General features: G+C 42.0%; 2 protein-coding genes across 3 annotated transcripts in view; both read right to left on the bottom strand.

Annotated features, from left to right (window-relative positions):
* LOC308061088 (uncharacterized protein) overlaps positions 1 to 15,621 on the bottom strand; it is a 29,906-nt gene extending 14,285 nt beyond the window's left edge. Inside the window, exons 1-8 of the mRNA XM_080380633.1 lie at positions 15,392 to 15,621; positions 14,107 to 14,284; positions 12,722 to 12,835; positions 10,949 to 11,083; positions 10,427 to 10,544; positions 9,904 to 10,046; positions 9,227 to 9,382; positions 7,985 to 8,354 (exon numbers count right to left, since the gene is read on the bottom strand). Coding sequence (XP_080236759.1) covers positions 7,985 to 8,354; positions 9,227 to 9,382; positions 9,904 to 10,046; positions 10,427 to 10,544; positions 10,949 to 11,083; positions 12,722 to 12,835; positions 14,107 to 14,274 — 1,204 coding nt within the window. The 5' untranslated portion in view covers positions 14,275 to 14,284; positions 15,392 to 15,621. The remainder of the gene's footprint in view (positions 1 to 7,984; positions 8,355 to 9,226; positions 9,383 to 9,903; positions 10,047 to 10,426; positions 10,545 to 10,948; positions 11,084 to 12,721; positions 12,836 to 14,106; positions 14,285 to 15,391) is intronic.
* Positions 267 to 5,093, bottom strand: LOC308059879 (heterochromatin-associated protein MENT-like). Of its 2 annotated transcripts, none has more exons than XM_080377838.1 (6): positions 4,949 to 5,093; positions 3,449 to 3,625; positions 2,440 to 2,526; positions 1,903 to 2,040; positions 1,240 to 1,357; positions 267 to 529 (listed from the first exon to the last, which is right to left on the bottom strand). In XM_080377838.1, exons 1-6 carry the CDS (start codon positions 5,024 to 5,026, stop codon positions 282 to 284), a joined length of 846 nt encoding a protein of 281 aa, XP_080233964.1. In that variant the 5' UTR covers positions 5,027 to 5,093; the 3' UTR covers positions 267 to 281. The 2 variants fall into 2 exon arrangements, with proteins under 2 accessions (XP_080233964.1, XP_080233965.1); XM_080377839.1 differs by lacking the exon at positions 267 to 529 and adding an exon at positions 635 to 660 and having other exon boundaries at positions 4,949 to 5,092.
* Positions 15,622 to 15,728: the final 107 nt, after the last annotated feature.

The raw sequence follows: 15,728 nt of genomic DNA, 5'->3' as shown, positions 1-15,728 counted from the left end.
TGTTGCAGCTGTATCTGAGCAGGTACGTCTGTGCCTAGCTAGGCTGCACACCACAGGTACCATACTCGCCCATGACATGGCATGTGGTTGCCGTCCATCAAGCCTGGACTCTCAAAGTCATGTTTTTATAATCTAGCCCTTTTAGCACTGTTTTACAAAATGATCTTAAGTGATTCTAGTGCTTTTGGAAACAGTAGCTGTTATCTGGATCTCTCTAACATTTACCTCAGCAGTATCTTAATGTTGTGGTGAGCTGAGCACTGCAACCAGCTTTTCACAGTCTAGTTACCACAGGGATACCTAAAAGACTTACGAAATCGAAAGATTGCAGCAGTAGGTGTTTTCATCAGGCTGTTTATGGTAAGAAGGATCGTGGAGGATCTTACCTTGCTCATTCGGAAGGGTTGCAGATCTGTAAATTCTTGCAGAAATTTCACTTTCCATTCTGCCTTGAAGTAAATGGCATTTACCAGGATCAGCTTGGTGTGGTTTGCCACATCTCGTGAATTCAGCAAATTCTTGATTTTGCCTTTTGAAATCAGAATAGTCAGGTTTCATTCCAGTGCAGCACAGTGAGGGCATGTTTTGATTCTTTTTTCTCTTGGTTCAACTCCTTAGTAAAAAAGTCCATGCCTCAGTGCCATACTCCCTAAAATACTCCTGTGACATAAACCATTAGTTTGTTTACAGTTTCCAAAGCTGTTTTCTGCCTGGTTCTCCTGACTAGCTGACAGGGATCAACTCCTTCGCCAAAAAATGTCACAGCTTTGTGACAAGCAGCTAGAAGCAGAAAGCCATATACTGCCTCACCAGATGGTTATGCCAAGTAAAAGGCCAGCACCTCAGGGCAGCACAGGATGGTACAGCTAGGTAGGCATCCCCACCTGCCTTGGAGCACACTGGTAGGCAGAGGTGCTTCTTCCTTCTGTATCCTCTGCCTGTGGTGCATGGGTGCAGCACCAGGGCAGCAGCTGTGTTTGAGGACCAGCTGACACAAAGCATGGCAGAGTTGATGGGAGCCTCCTCAGGGAGCTCGCAGAGGTCTGGATCTGGTCTTTGAAGCTGTTTAAGTGTGCTGTTCTTTCTCTGTCCTCCCCCTGCATCTCTGCTCACTGTCCGCAGTGGAAGACAGTACCTGGCTGCTGCAGTAGCACGTGGGGAAGCAAGGCCGCCTGCCCAAAGGCAATGGCAGGCTAACATAATAGGAGAGGAAAGATGCTGGGGTTGAGCTCAGCTTACCATCAGTTTGTTTTTCAACCCAAGCATTGATTTCCTTTCTGGATTGTTCTGGTGCTGTCTTAAAGTTGACCTTCTGTGGCTCTGCTTTGTAGTAGTTCTTACTGAGCTGTAGGTATATCTGAAAAATAACCAAACCAAACAGAACCAAAAAAAAAAAAAGTTCTATACTATACCAGATATTTCAGTCCCAAAGGGCAGTTCTTAGCTCTTGGACTTCTTGATAGCTTCTTGGGCCTAGAAGAGGACTGCAGGATCTTGCTTGTTACTCTCTGTTGGACTGTGAGTTAACAGTTAAGAAATAACCAAAGGACAGAAAATTCCGCTCTTTGGTCCCCACTTTCATTTGGAGAAGTGGGGAAGGCTGTGCACATCCTATGGATGTGCCTATTTTAATGTCTTATTTACCAATTCCAATTATTAAGGTTCCAATGATAAAGCCATATTGCACAAAAAGGAATCTCTACACTACAGTCAAAGGGCAATGCAACCTGAAATAGTGTGAGCAGACTGACTGGTATATTCCAGTTAAGTTTGTCACTGGAATCCAGGGCTCTTATTTGCGGTATCCAGAGTCAGATTCAAACCTGTTCTATTCATGGCAGGTAATTAAAGTGAGAAATTTTTTTTGCACATTTTCATACTCCTCTCTGAGATTTAACTTACGGGCAGTAATGAGAAGGTTTTCTCCACATAAATACGGTTAGCACTTCTCAGTGAGTAGGCGGTTCTGGGTTTGTTGATGGCAGTCAGGAGTTCTTTGAAGCCAGAATGGATAGCTTCAGCTTGCCTGTGCTCAGGATCCTTGGGAAGAGAAATCATACATTCAGCAATTGTATTTTTGCATGAAGTTTTCAAAACATGCTAAGTCATTTGTGTGGGAGAGGGATTTGGTTCCACTCTCTTACCACTCTCATGCTTATATTTTTCCAAATTTACCATCACTGCAATTTGCAGGGATCTGTTTATGACTGGATTAACTGATCTGCCATATAGCAGACCTTCCAGAGTATCACAGTGACTTGTCCTTCCATGTTTCTCAGAGTCTGAGTGAAAGGAACTGAACTTGAACCTGTTGTGAAGTATGTTGGGGTTTGTACTTTAAAAAGGGGTGCAGACAAGAAATACTGGACCCCTAAAGCTGTATCTGGACATTTTGATTCTGGAGATTCTTTATCTTGGGATTTCAGTTCTAATAGATACCATTTTTCTTCTCTTTGGTCTCCCCCGAGAAGGTCTGGCCACAGAAGAAGAGCTTTCAGCGCCTGCTGCTTGAGTGAAATGAAGAGCCTGCAAGCAGAGTTTCCAAAGGTAAGAAATAGGCATGAAGGAACTGGTGTGACTTAAAGCCGAATGGGAATACAACAGTTGTCTTGTTTTGATCCTTATGATAACTCACTGTGCTGTCTGCTGCTTAGACGACTAATCAAAGGGATGCTGAAGCTGTAGTATAGGTAAATCCCATAGAGAAACAATGAGGAGCACTGTCCCCCTCCCAGAGCGCTGATACAGTGCTCCTGTCTGCATGCTGCAAGGCTGAACTCCCTTCCACCGTTGTTGCTGTCAGCGACAGCAACGTGTCTGTGCAAACCCGAGTGGTTCTCCCCATAGTAATGGTACAAAGTGTCTGCATGAGAGTGTGGTGACACAGAAAGTGCTGGCCAGTACTAAGCACCACAGCTCCCTCTGAGCCAGCAGTGTGCCCATGTGGCATTAGGAAGGATTGGGTCAAGGGATGTGGAGATACCAAAGCCCATCCTGCTGGATTGTCAGGCAGCTGTTGAGGAAACCATAAATCAAGATAGAAAGATGCATGCTGGCCAGGGGAGAGAGGGAGGTTGCTGGGATCTGCAAGCCTCCTGCCAATTAGTTAGGAGCTACTGGCATCGGCTGTTTGCTTCTCAAAGGGAATATCCTATCTGTGACAGATTCATAGAATCACAGGATAAATTAGAAGTGTAGAATAATTTAGAAGAAGTCAGGTTCAGAGAGCCTCTGTGCCTAGTGTGTGATACCCACAGGGCACTTGCTTTTAAGGGAGATGTGGGGGATCTGCTATGAAATGAGTAAAATTTGCCATTCACGTTTCATTCTCTGGTCTGCCTTGGTTCCTTGTCATTGTGGTGGCAAGTTTTTCTATCTAATACTAAATTTTGCAGGCATTAGAGGAGCCAGGTATTGTATGGGGTGTATGCTTCACAGAGCAGCCTACCTCTGCCATCTCTGTTGCTGTATTCCCTTTTGCACCCAGGTACATCAGAGCTAGAGCAGATGATATGCTCCAAGGGGAAAAGAAAATGTTTTTGCCCTTGTCGGTCTCATCCAGCTTGTTAAAAATATCAACTGTAAACTTGCCAACTGATGTTGAGACCAGTTCCATGGCTACAACCTGAAAAGAGGCAACAGACAGAATTATATTATTTGAATGTTTAAAATTATGTACACAGTGTATATTAGTAAGAAATGTTATATGTGCAACTCAGTGCATTGGCACCCGATAAAACTAAGTTGTATGTTTTATCTTCCACACAGATACTATTTGCTACCCAGACAATGTTTTCCTATAATTGTACATAAGTCTTCTTTTATACAGCTGCAGTTTTCTTTGTGTTTCTTTCTGCCTTTCATTTTCAAAAATGTGCAGATTTGTAAGCTGCATATTTTTCTTCTTTTTTGTCCTTAACTAATGATTTATCAAAGTAATGTTCCCAGGGGAATTTAAACGCAGGTTTAGTACATAGGTTCACAACACTCCTGGGTTTCTCCTGGGCTTAAATGGTTTAAAATTTACTTAATTTTGGATCTGTATAGAATTGAGAGCTGATACTGAGAAGGAATTTAGGCATATTTCTTAGCTCATGTCCTTTTCCTGGGAAGACACCTGTTCTGAGTAGTATCATGAATAACTATAAAATAATAAAGCTATTATTTGCCTTTATGCTGATGGAGTTTTATTCATGATGTGTACCTCCCATCCCTTCTGTATGTTCCAGCAATTTTATTTTCCCCAGAAACTGAAAGATCCCTTGAGGTTATGAGTATCGCAGACTTTAAGATATCTGCCCAGTGGTACCTGCCTCATGTTGTTTTTCAGTTAAGAGACCAGAAATTTTGTTGATGTTATTGCTGTTATTGTTGTTATTAAAATTTATATTTACGGAATGGAAAAACAGCAACTGTGGAGCAATCTCTGAAGTCTACAGGTATTTGTCAAGTGTTCGGTTGCCAAACCCCTACAGTTCTTCTGGCAGTCAGCGTGCTGTCAGTACCAAATCTGTAACACAGAGTGATTTTCTTTCCTTGGGGAACACAAGCAAGAGAGCATCAGGATGGAAATTTCTCTGTTTTCCGCTAATGAATACTTGCCTGAGTCCCTGGCCTGATAACATGCAGTGCTGTGCCTTTGCAGAATGGAAATAGCCTTTGCTTCACCTGAAGTATAGGACTCTTTTGTCAAACTGAAGATTTTAATTTATAAGCCTGTTACTGCCCTAAGAAAACTTTCCTTTTTGTGATCAGTTCTGCCCCAAATTAGCAGTTTTCCTTAGCCTCACAGATTTATTTTCTCTAAGGGTTGGCATCTAGAGAAAAATGAGGCAAGAATAATGCACTATAACACTGGTATATTATAATTTCCTATACAGTCATGCAAGCCACAGATAGCTGTTTTTAAAGCATCAGAGAAGTTACTTAAATTTGTTGAAGTATTTACCTTTAATCCTGTGGGAGAGAAGACTTTGGTCCTGTCCTCGGTCAGGTTCTGTGTTTGTGTGTTAAGCAATGAATACATTTAGAAATACAGTGCAATAGCTTGCACCTCCCTTTCCTTTTCCCCTACACCCAGGTTGTTTCTGCCTACCCAAAGATCCTTTCTAACACATCCCTAAAAGGTCTCGTGTAAGTTTGTCCTCTTTGTTGACCTTGTCACTTTTCAGTTTTAAACTTTTCAAAAGGACAATGGAATTAAAATCTCAGCTCTGCTGTTACACCACAATGTTCCACTGACAGGATAGCAGAACAATTCACCTATTCCAATGGTCTTCTGGTTTTGTGGAGACAACTGCTCTGTTGTTTAAAATAAATGACTAGCAAAAAGGTTACACAACTAGAATGCTTGGGTTTGGTTTCTGGATATAAGCAGATATTGTAAGCCTGATTCTCCTCTCTGGCTTTGTGCAGCTGTGACTCCTGAGTTTCAAATGGGGTACATCAACATAAAATTTCAAGTTTAGTGATTGAATTAGACACTGTGGGTCCAGCTTGAGACTGACAATCATTAGGAGCATAGACAGAGGCAAAGCCATGAGGGACCTTTCAGGGTAAGGGGTGGACACCCCACTGGTTGTGTGGGTGAAGGAATCTCACTGCAGCCATGGCTGGGAACCATGTGAGAGAAACACTGCAAAACACTGAGTGCACAGTACTTGCATGTAGTGAAGGAGAACAAGGACTGAAGCAACCCTGGGAGGACTTGAGCAAGGATGGAGTGAAAAAATACAACAAGGGCAAATATGGCACAGTAGTTATCACTCTGCCGTCCCAGAAGAGAACCAGGCTGCTGTTGGGTGATGGAAGAAGGTGGTGGCAACAACTGTAAGACCCTGGGGAACAGGGGAAGGGGAATGGAGGAAAGGAAGGAAACTACTGTGTGCTAAGCATTTTGCTGCAAGCCTGATTACAGGAACAGAGTGGGTCAAGTTTTCTAAAAAGTGGTAGAAATCAATGTTGTGCAAGGCAATGAAGAAACGCCAGAAATCAAGTAAGTGTTGGTTTTAGTATGATGAGTAAGTCCTTAAGAAATCAGGAGAGTAGAAAGGTCAGCTGAATGGTTAGGTGGTGGGAAAACCCAAGCCAGGAGACTCCAAGTCCCAAAGAAGTATGCCAAGAGTGAGCAGACTAGCTCCCCTTGCTGATCAAGATGCAAGGATGCCAGGCAGGATGAGAAAGGGAGGTGGCAAGGCAGAATGGCTGTTAACAAGAGAGAGAAAATCACGTATGTTAATTGAAAGGGACATCCAGGTTTCACCCTCCTGCTTGGAGCAGGGCCATCAGTAGATAAGGTCAGCCACAGCCCTTCCAAGGACGGAGATTCCCCAGCCTTTCTGGGCAACCTTCTCCAGTGCTGTGCTGCTCACCCTGGGAAAAGGTTGTTCCCTAATGTGCAACTCACCCTTCAAGTGTTGTGGCCATTGCCACTTGGTAATTACCTGGCACTGCCAAAGGGACATTAACTCTGTCATCTTTGCAGTCATGCTTAGAATAGTTGAAGGGGAGAGAAAAGGTGACTCACTTTTCCATTGACTTTAAAGCTCTGTGAGTGGGTTTGGGTGCATGCTGCCATGGTTTTGTTCCTGCTCAGCCCTCTAGGTGTGGCTTTCCTGTCTTTATTCCTGAGGCACATCAGGAAGTGCTTAAGAGATTTGGCCATGGGGACATGAAGCCCTTGCATTAGGTGAAGCAGAGGATGGCAGAATTGCACCTGAACACAGAGGGATCCTGTGTCATGTTTCCCAGCTGAGACAGACAGAAGGCAGTGCTGTTGATGTTGTATGGGGATAGAATAAAGAACTTGCTTCACAACACTTTCCTATGCTCCTTGTCATTTGGGAAGCAGAGCCAGAAGGGACTTTGGCATCAGCTGGCCTCATGGAAGAAAATGGACTCAGTGAAAGTCAGCAGTCTCCTCTCTGTCAAGAAAAGGGAGGCCTGCCATCCCCAGAAGAGCTGCTTCTAGTAAGATGCTGTTGGTGTGTGCAAGTATGGTAAGACAGCTAGTCCTTTGCTCTCTATTGTGAATTCAGAGAGTTAGGAGCATCCCCTGCAAACATGCATGACTGACTAGGACACTCTTAGGAGAAAGAGTTGTGACAGAAGTACATGTGTACTGGGAGATTTGTGTGTAACCTTTCAGAAAGCGCTTAGGGACTTAGTACAGGCTTGATTCTCCAATTTGATCTTGCCTCAAGCCAGTGAAATAAGTGGCAAAGGAAAATGAGAGTAGAGCAGTGCAGTGCTGGGCTGGCAACAATGCTGAGTGCATGGAAAGGTACAAACAAGAAGATTTCATGGCATATGTTTTCTCTTCCTCCAGTTCTATAGTGCTGTTGGATATTATCCAGTCGCTGTGGGACAGAGATTAGAATGTACACCTGTTATTCCCTTTGCATGCAAGAAAGAAGCACCACTATCAGGAACAGAGAGGATTTTGCAGGTTTATTTCATTACCAGCTGTGCCAAGCTGCAAACCTGGTACAGAACTGACAAGAATGTGGATGAGGTAGCCCTCCTGGGATGACCAGCTTAGTGAGATGAAACTGATGGAGATGCAGCAGCATTCTGCAGAAAGGAGTTTTTCCTGTTTATTTCTTCTTATGTACCAAAGCAAGTGTGTTGGGACTTACTGGTTTAGATCAACTTAGTCTGTTTTGCATTGTGGCAGTTCTGGTTCAGAAAGCACTGAAAAAATGCATCAATGTTGTTTTGCGTACAGTTTGGTGCTTATAGCATCATGCTACCACTTTCAGGTTCTTTGGTCAGGAAAATGAGCCAGAGGTGTGAATTCCGGGTTATTTTTAACATGTACTTTCCTCTACCACTGAGAGATTTGAAAACAGTGCAGGAAAATTAAGAAGTGCACAGACTGTTCAGATGCTCTTCATGGTATTTTGTTCATTATTGTTGTTGCAAGAGCCTGTTTAGTAATGGTCATGTTTCTAGGGGGAAAAGAACCTTCCCAAGAAGAGGATACTCTTGGTCTTGTTGTGCCTGATAAAGAAGAGGAAAGGATGATCTGCCACAAAAATAACAGCAGCACCAAGACTTCGTGATGCCAGTGCTGCTGAGCTGGCAGCTGCTGCCTCTGTGCCTTCTTCATTGACTGCCAGATAACACTTGTGAAAAGCTTGTGACAAAAACAAATCATTGTTCTCTGATATTCCTGTGAAATCAGCTTGACCTTCAGTGAAGGCATCTTGCATCCCCATCCTGCTCAAAGTAGATTTGAGGTCATATTTCTCTTCTAACGTGAACCTGGGTAGATAAACTTCCATTTTTATTTTCTCCATTAGTTCTGGGCTGGTCCATGCAGACAAGTTTTCAAAACTCAATTCTCTTTCTAGCTGCAGTTGGTAAAAGAAAATCAGAAAATTAGACTCTTTAAAAACCTGTGCCCTAAGAGCTATTTCTTCTCTTTTCCTAAACGGGGAACATTTCAAGCTGTTGCAAGAGTACCTGAAAAACAGGGGTGAAAGACCAGTTTGGAGATCTTTTTGACTAAAGGAGTATGTTGCTCTAAGGTAGGTCAATGCAGTATTTGAACTGTTCTCAGTAACTTTCAGGAATATAGCAGGATTAAATAGTTGTAGAAGAAAAACATCCGTGTCAAGTAACAATAGTCTTGTTGATTTGCTGTTCACATTTCTGTCTTCCCTACATTTTAGAATTTAATGAAAAAAGCTTTTTTTCTACAGCACACCCACTAACACAATGGTGAGAATTTAGTGTTTATTACCAAAAGGCAAAATCGGTCTCTTTGCAGAAGGTGGCAGTGTCCATATGTATTAGCTCTGGACATGCTGGAAAATAATGGAAGCTGCCCAATTTGTGGTGGTTATTTTTCATTTTTTGGAATGAAATCATGTCTATCTGAATCAGTATGGACAGTGGATCTCAGCAGGGCTGGCTTTCCGGCCTCCTTTTTGTTCAGCTGGAAGAAGGCCAGTCTTGTGTGGTTTGGGTTACCTGCTTCCAGGACTGATCACTGGGAACCACGGAAGTGCCAGCTGCCAAGAATAAGAAATCTAGTCTGAGCTCCAAGAGATTCAAGTTCACAGTGCTAGAACAAGTTTGGGATTTGCTTTTCCTTGAGCCTGATCAGTACCCTCCTTCCTAGAAGCATGATTGCAGCAAAGTCTTTTACCTCACACATGCATAAAATAAATAATTACACCCTTGTTTTTTTTCAGATTATTTATGTTCTCAGTTGCTTTACCTTTCGTAGACTGGTGATGTCGCTTGGTAGCAGGATAAACATGCTGAGGTCATTATTAACGTATGGAAGCTCAAGAACATCAGTCTGGACGGATTCTATGTAGGTCCAGTTAAATTTATCACTCAGGTACATCATGGGCACTGGTTTAGTCGTATGCTGCAACAAATCAAATTACATGTTTGCCATTTGTACTCTGACTGAACAGCAAAGGACTGAGGTAAAGTAGCACAGTGGAGGCTTATAGTATTTAGCCTACAAGCTGCCCAGCGTGTCTGAAACATCCTTATGGCTCCAAGTGGTAGGACGCAGGATCTGCAGAGGACCCCGTATCTTCTGGAAAGGCACTTGGAGTCTAGGCAGGCTGTCTTAAGCTGTCTCAGAGGACACCCATCATAGGAAGCTGTATTTGTCACGCGGTTAGAAATGAAAATGTAAAGAACTAACCCATACAGTTTTGTTCACCGTTTTGTTTTTTCCTGCCTTCGGAGAATGGAAGGTTGTTTCAGGTCAGCCTCTGACATTTTTACTTGCTAGTATGTGTGCGCTGAAGATGTGGTGAAGAAAATATACTGAATGCTTTACATGCAGTAACCTGAATGCTGCATGGATTTAAAGATCGACAGGAATTTCTCTCCCCTATCTTTTTCAGTAGGATACAGGGCAGGATACTCCCATACCGTGTTTATTCTGAAAGGCCTTTGCCTTGTTGCTTCAGCTTCAAACTTTGTTGCCCAGTTTCCTTTGAAGTACAGTGCATTTATCAGGACTAGCCGGGTGAGTGAATCTATGGATCCAGGAGGCAGTAGATTCTGAATTTTGCCTAGAGAAAACAGAAGGACATTTACACATTTATACAGTTTTACTGTTTTGATGTAAGTGTTGGCACAGTTTCTGAAGAGATAAGCCAGGGAAATTGTGAGTGCCGATATGGCATGTGTCTAGCTTGAGATTATTCACAAATAGGTGGTTACTGAAGTAATCTTGATTTGCAAAGAAGAGTAAGCCACATTCCTCCCACATTCTGATGGAAGACACTGATTTTAGTAAGAGCTAGGCAGTAGATGTCTACTTTAGGAAAACTGATCTGATTTACCTTTCTGAGGTGAATTGTTTACCTGCCTTGGGCCCCTTGGGTACAGAGACTTTGTTCAGTGCTGAAATGCTTCTTTCTGAATTGGGAGAGGAGAGGCTGGAGCTTACCTTCAGTGTGGTGTTCAACCTTGGAATTGATCTCTCTCCTGATTTCATCTGCTGCTCCCACAAAGTCAACTGATTGTGGCTCTGAATTGTAATATCTCTCGGCTAACTGTAAGTATTCCTGCAGATGCAAAAGAGACACCTGTCTTATGTTACCTGCCAATATGAATGCTAATAAATGACTACAGCCAAACAGAGGGAAGACACAGTAAAAATTACACAGACTACAAGCACAGCATTTTGTCAAAGGAACAAAGTATTTTTTAGTGGAAATACTCAATTTACATATTCTCACCTAACTACATCTGCAAATCACTCTGAAATTAGATGAACATCCCATAAAACTAAAATTTTAGTGCCCAGCATCTCAGGAAAATTCTCATACAAAACATTTGTGTTAAGGATAACAGCATGATTTGTAGATGTAATGAAAATATTTAGAAGTATATGGTTTATGGTATGTTGTCATAGATAGATCATAAAGGTTAAATGGCAAGGCATAATCTGAATAAATGGCCTACCTACCTTGTTGAAAGGCAATGATTTTTCTCCATATAACTGGTTGACACTTTTAAGCACGTAATTTTTAGTGGGTTGGTTGATTTCAAAGTTGAGTGCTTTAAAACCAGTATGGATATTATCCGTTTTGCCCATTTCTGTCTTGGAGAAAAGGAAAAAAAAATATGTTATTAATCTGTTGTGTAAATTAGTTCAAAATTTCTAATTTTTTCCTTCGCACAGCTCCAAGTAAAGTGTTTCTATTCAGGTGACCTGTTACCTGTATTAGCACACAAGAGGTGTTCAAAACTGGGCAGTTATTAAAAGGAGCATTTGAAAGTATTAAAATTTGCAGATGTGGTATAGACACTGCAAGTCTTTCAGAATGCAAGCATTAAGAGCCTGAAGTATGTAAAACACTTAAGGGTTTGTAAGTAGAGGTTGTGAAACTAAGTATGTCCAGAGAATGAGGGACAGACTGTAACTGCTAAACAATGCATGAAGATCTGGCTGCATGATTCCTTTCGTTTATGGAAGTCGGCTGTGTTACATGGAAAGTTTGCCCCTGCATTTCCTAATCTTTCTTTTAATGTTAATATTTTGTGATTTTTTTTTAATGTTGCAGTAATTGCAGTACATTCTTTGTATTGAAGTAGCAGGATTAAGTGAATGTGGGCTTAAACTCATCAATGACCTTGAGGAAATTAAGCTGTGAATTAGTAAACTAAAAATCTGGACCTGTGTTCTATTCATCTTGTCATTACATCAGAATCAGAGGCCTGAACAGACACTTACATTTCTGAACTATTAGAAAGATCCCTTTGTCCTATCCACAGCACTCTGTAATTCTTACAATTTGGACAAACATCACTCGTGAAGAAGAGTCCCCCTCCTGTTCATGGTGTGCAAATGGGTTGTTGACATAGCCCCTAAAATAAATCTTCCCACCATGGGAAGAGGGATTTGGCTATAGGGATGTAGATCCAAGTGCCCATTCATCAGAACTTGTGGCTACTGGAGCTTTGCGGGCAGATTGCAGGGAAATGGTTCAGTCCCACAAAAAATAAGGATGATGGGAAAGAGCAGGGAGGAATTGTCAACAGGGACAAACAGCCTTTACTGACTCAGAGGGATTACATTTGCTTTTCCGTATTTTTCTATGTTAAATTACATATACTTTGGTATAAGACGCCTGCCAGTATGTCAAAGAAGTATCTTGGGAATATAACGATTTCCATTTCTCTAAGATTTTTTGCAAGCAACTGATCTACCTTAGGAAATTCCCACATGTCAATTTGTTTTGTTAACTACTCAACTGAAACGGAAACTGATTTCTGAAACATCAGACATGGGTAGCCTGTAAAAGTTAATGTTCTAGTTTTTGTTGTCTTGATGCTGCAATCAAATGTGCGGAAGGGCAGCTTTGTCCTTGCAATTAGCTCTCTGAGGTAGGAACTGTGCCTGTTCAAAGAACATGTTGATAAATAGCTAGCTACGGGTAATAATTTGACAAAGAAATCTCTCCTCAAACTAAAGGAAAAAGATCAAGACCTCTATTGACAGAGAACGGTAACTTTAAATTTTACAGATTTGAGGTTAGCTTTTGTAATTCTGCCTAAAAAGGGGAAGCATGTAGTAAGTATTGCATTAGATGAAGGTATCACAGGATGCTGTACCAATTCATTGTGGACACTACATCTGAGGAAGGCAACCATAAGCAAATGCAAATGTGGAAGGAAGATACAAGCAAGAGAAGATGTGACCATGCCCATAGCTTGATCACTAGACTTGGTAAAATACCTTCTGGAAACAAGCAGATCGATTTGATAGATGCTGTTCCGCTCTATAATAGACTTGCATTTTTATGGTTGTGGTGACATTTCTGGCTCCTTCAACTTTGTTAAAGTGAAGTACCTATAGTGGAAAAAGCAATAATAAACACGGCAATAGATTAGTGATGTCATGAGACTGGTGATGAAGAAAGTCAAACTCAGACTTTATTCTTGTGCCCAGTCCTGACTGAGTAATGTAGTCTTTGGTTAGGTCTTGAGGCCCATGTGTACAAATCGGCTTGTACACACCAAGCTGAGGGCTGCAAAGCAAAACTCTCATGTACCTACCCTTTCTAGAGGAATCTGCCTGCTTCGAGTTATGCCCTGAGCTGGCCAGTTAATACCTGGGAAGAGCCAATTATCTCCAGATGGAGACTCCCAAAGTCTAAATGAAGCGCTGCCTTGTGTCAGAAAGCATGAAAATGATGCAAGCCGTTTCATGCCTTAAATCCCTTGCTCTGGGCATGTGCACCTTACCTGGGCTACCAAGGGTGTGTCCAGCCTTGGAATGTTTTTCAGAAGAGCTATGCCTTTTTGTTTCTTTGTTTTCCTGTCTTTCTAGCAGAAGATCATTCCTTTCTTTCTTACCCTACTAGCCCTTTTCTGTCCTGTCAATCAAGAGTTAAATCACTGCCTTAGCAGGTGGGACAACTGCCTTAGCAGGCGAACACTGACAAAATTCACCTCCTGCCACAGGAGCTGGGTAACCGTGCACTGGGCTGTGCTCACTGCCACCTGCTGAAGCTGGGAACTTTGCACAAATACAACTTAGGGATTTCAGTAAGTGATTTTCCCTGTAAAATACATACCCCAAAGAAATGTTTGTAATCTCACCGTGTTTCTTCTCCGATCTTCTCAATGTGGATTTATGTTTAGCAAAGTGCAAAACTTACAGTAATTATAGGGGGGCATATAGGGGGGGCATATGGGGGGGGGGCATTTCCAAAGAGATGAGACATAAGATGGAAACTGTGGCAGAGCAGGAGGAGAATCCAGGTCTCCCACTCCCTGCTGAGTGCTCAGGTTATGGAGCTTTGGGATAAAGATCGCTTATTTCTTCTGGTGAGGTTTAAAAGGAGACAGTGCCACCAGTGCCACTTTTCTCATTTGCTGGGGGCCTGTTTCCAGAGGCTAGAGTAAACTATTTCCTTGGCCTGCACAAGCAGAGGACCAGTCAGTTCATTGCAGTGCACGCCAGGAGAAACAGGAGCTAGCATATGTGTATAGAGTTTTGATGAGTAATTTTTCTGCTTATGGCTTTCCTCTGTTCCATCACAGTAAATTTCTTGCATAAAGGCTGTTATTCCAAAAGATCAACCCTTTCAGACAGTACCTTTTGAAGCCTAGACTCACCTTTGCCATCTGATCTGCAGTGTCACCTTTGGCTCCCAAATAAACAGTAGCCAGGGCAGATGAAATACTCAAAGGGGAGAACAAAATGTTCTTGTCACCCACTTCCTGACACTCATGTTTGAAAAAGTCAAGAGCAAAGCTTGTGTTTGCTTTACTCAAAGCTTCCATTGTAACAAACCTGCACAGAAAGGGAGAAAAGATGCTATTAGTGAACCACTAATTGTGACTGCTATGTGTCTGCAAGTTTCTCTTCAGTTTTTGAACTTTCTTTTGTGATTTAAAAGCTTTCTAAAAGTATTTATCCATATGAAGAATGAGGAGGATTGACTATTATAAAGTCATATGAGGTTTAGCATGTCCCATTTCACTGATGACACTAGCTATCATTTAAGTTAGAGGAAAAGCAGCCTCCAAGCTTGTTATGTGTTTGTTCACCAGGACATACATTGCACTGTCCTTTACAGCATCTTGAAGTGACAGTTGTTAAAGTTACTTATCAGAAGTTACTTATCAGTGCCTGGGCTAGAGGATACTGAGAGACTGTCCCTTATAACAACTTTTATGCTTCAGTTTGTGCAAGCACCTTGTGATGCTCAATTCTCTAGTGAACAAATACTCTAGTAATAGTAACGGTCAAACTGTTCCTTTAGGACAGGACAAAATACTGCTTCCAATGCTTGGGCAAGCAGCACCCCAACTATTGCATGCTAAGCACCCTGAATTCCCTTTTTGACTTTCAAAAATGTCCTGAAACTGTCTTGCAGGGCTAGCCCAGATCCTATCTTCCCAGTTCTTCTGCAGGACGAGGTTTCCATATTCAGTAGACCACAAATGCTGCTATTTGTCATTTGCATTTTAGGTTTAGCTGAGAGCTCTAGGCAGGGCCTAGGAGCTAGTCTGGTTGGTATAGCATGGCCTTAGAATAAAGACAGTTTGTATCCTGCGTAGCTTGCAAACCAGGAGCTGACCTGATGTTCATAAGAACTGAAGAGCACAAGAACAAATTAGCTGACTTACGCAAACACAGTGGTTCTTACTCTGCTGATATATACGCTGGCCAGTGAACTCTAGAAATCAGAGCACTCTGTACAATAAATTACTCTTCCTGTACATTTTTAAGACTTCTACCTACTAGACCATGGCCTGTGCAATCCTAGTAAATTACGTCCCCAAGCATTTGTTTCCAGTTCACATCCCTGCTTCCTTTTTCTCTATGCATTTGTCAACAAAGCAACATCATCCAAGAGTATATGAGATAAATAATCTCTAGAAATCATTACAGTACCTTGTTTTGTGCAGGGAAGAACACTGCTGCTCCGCGTGTCTCCAAGATTTCTGCAGTTCACATGAAAGGTAGGGTGAATTTATAGTGTGTCTGGCCAGTTCTGCAAAGGTTCTTATGACTCATGACTGTGCAATTTATTATGCCCTGAAGGCCACATCCCTGTGGAAGAACTGAATCATCTCAAAGTAGGATGTGAAGTGGAGAATGATACCATACAAAAACCTTACAAAACTGACTGCAGAAATATTTCTATAAATACTTTTCGTGGCAACAGGCTAGTAACAGCTTGAACCCACACTTTAAACAACCTTCCTTTTGTGGTTTGGAGGGTTTTAAA

This window comes from Falco punctatus (genome assembly GCF_963210335.1).
Source record: "Falco punctatus genome assembly, chromosome: 3".
Classification (NCBI taxonomy): domain Eukaryota; kingdom Metazoa; phylum Chordata; class Aves; order Falconiformes; family Falconidae; genus Falco; species Falco punctatus.
Note: the sequence above shows the minus strand (reverse complement) of the source record. Positions and strands in the feature narration are given on the sequence as shown.

Excerpts from the sequence above, each read along its gene's own strand:
- LOC308059879 (XM_080377838.1), bottom strand. The coding sequence starts at position 5,026 with ATGTATTCATTGCTTAACACACAAACACAGAACCTGACCGAGGACAGG. Across the intron at positions 3,626-4,948 it reads TCTCTCCCACAGGATTAAAG|GTTGTAGCCATGGAACTGGT; the intron begins GTAAATACTTCA and ends GCCTCTTTTCAG. Across the intron at positions 2,527-3,448 it reads CAGCAACAGAGATGGCAGAG|GCTCTTCATTTCACTCAAGC; the intron begins GTAGGCTGCTCT and ends CTCTGCTTGCAG.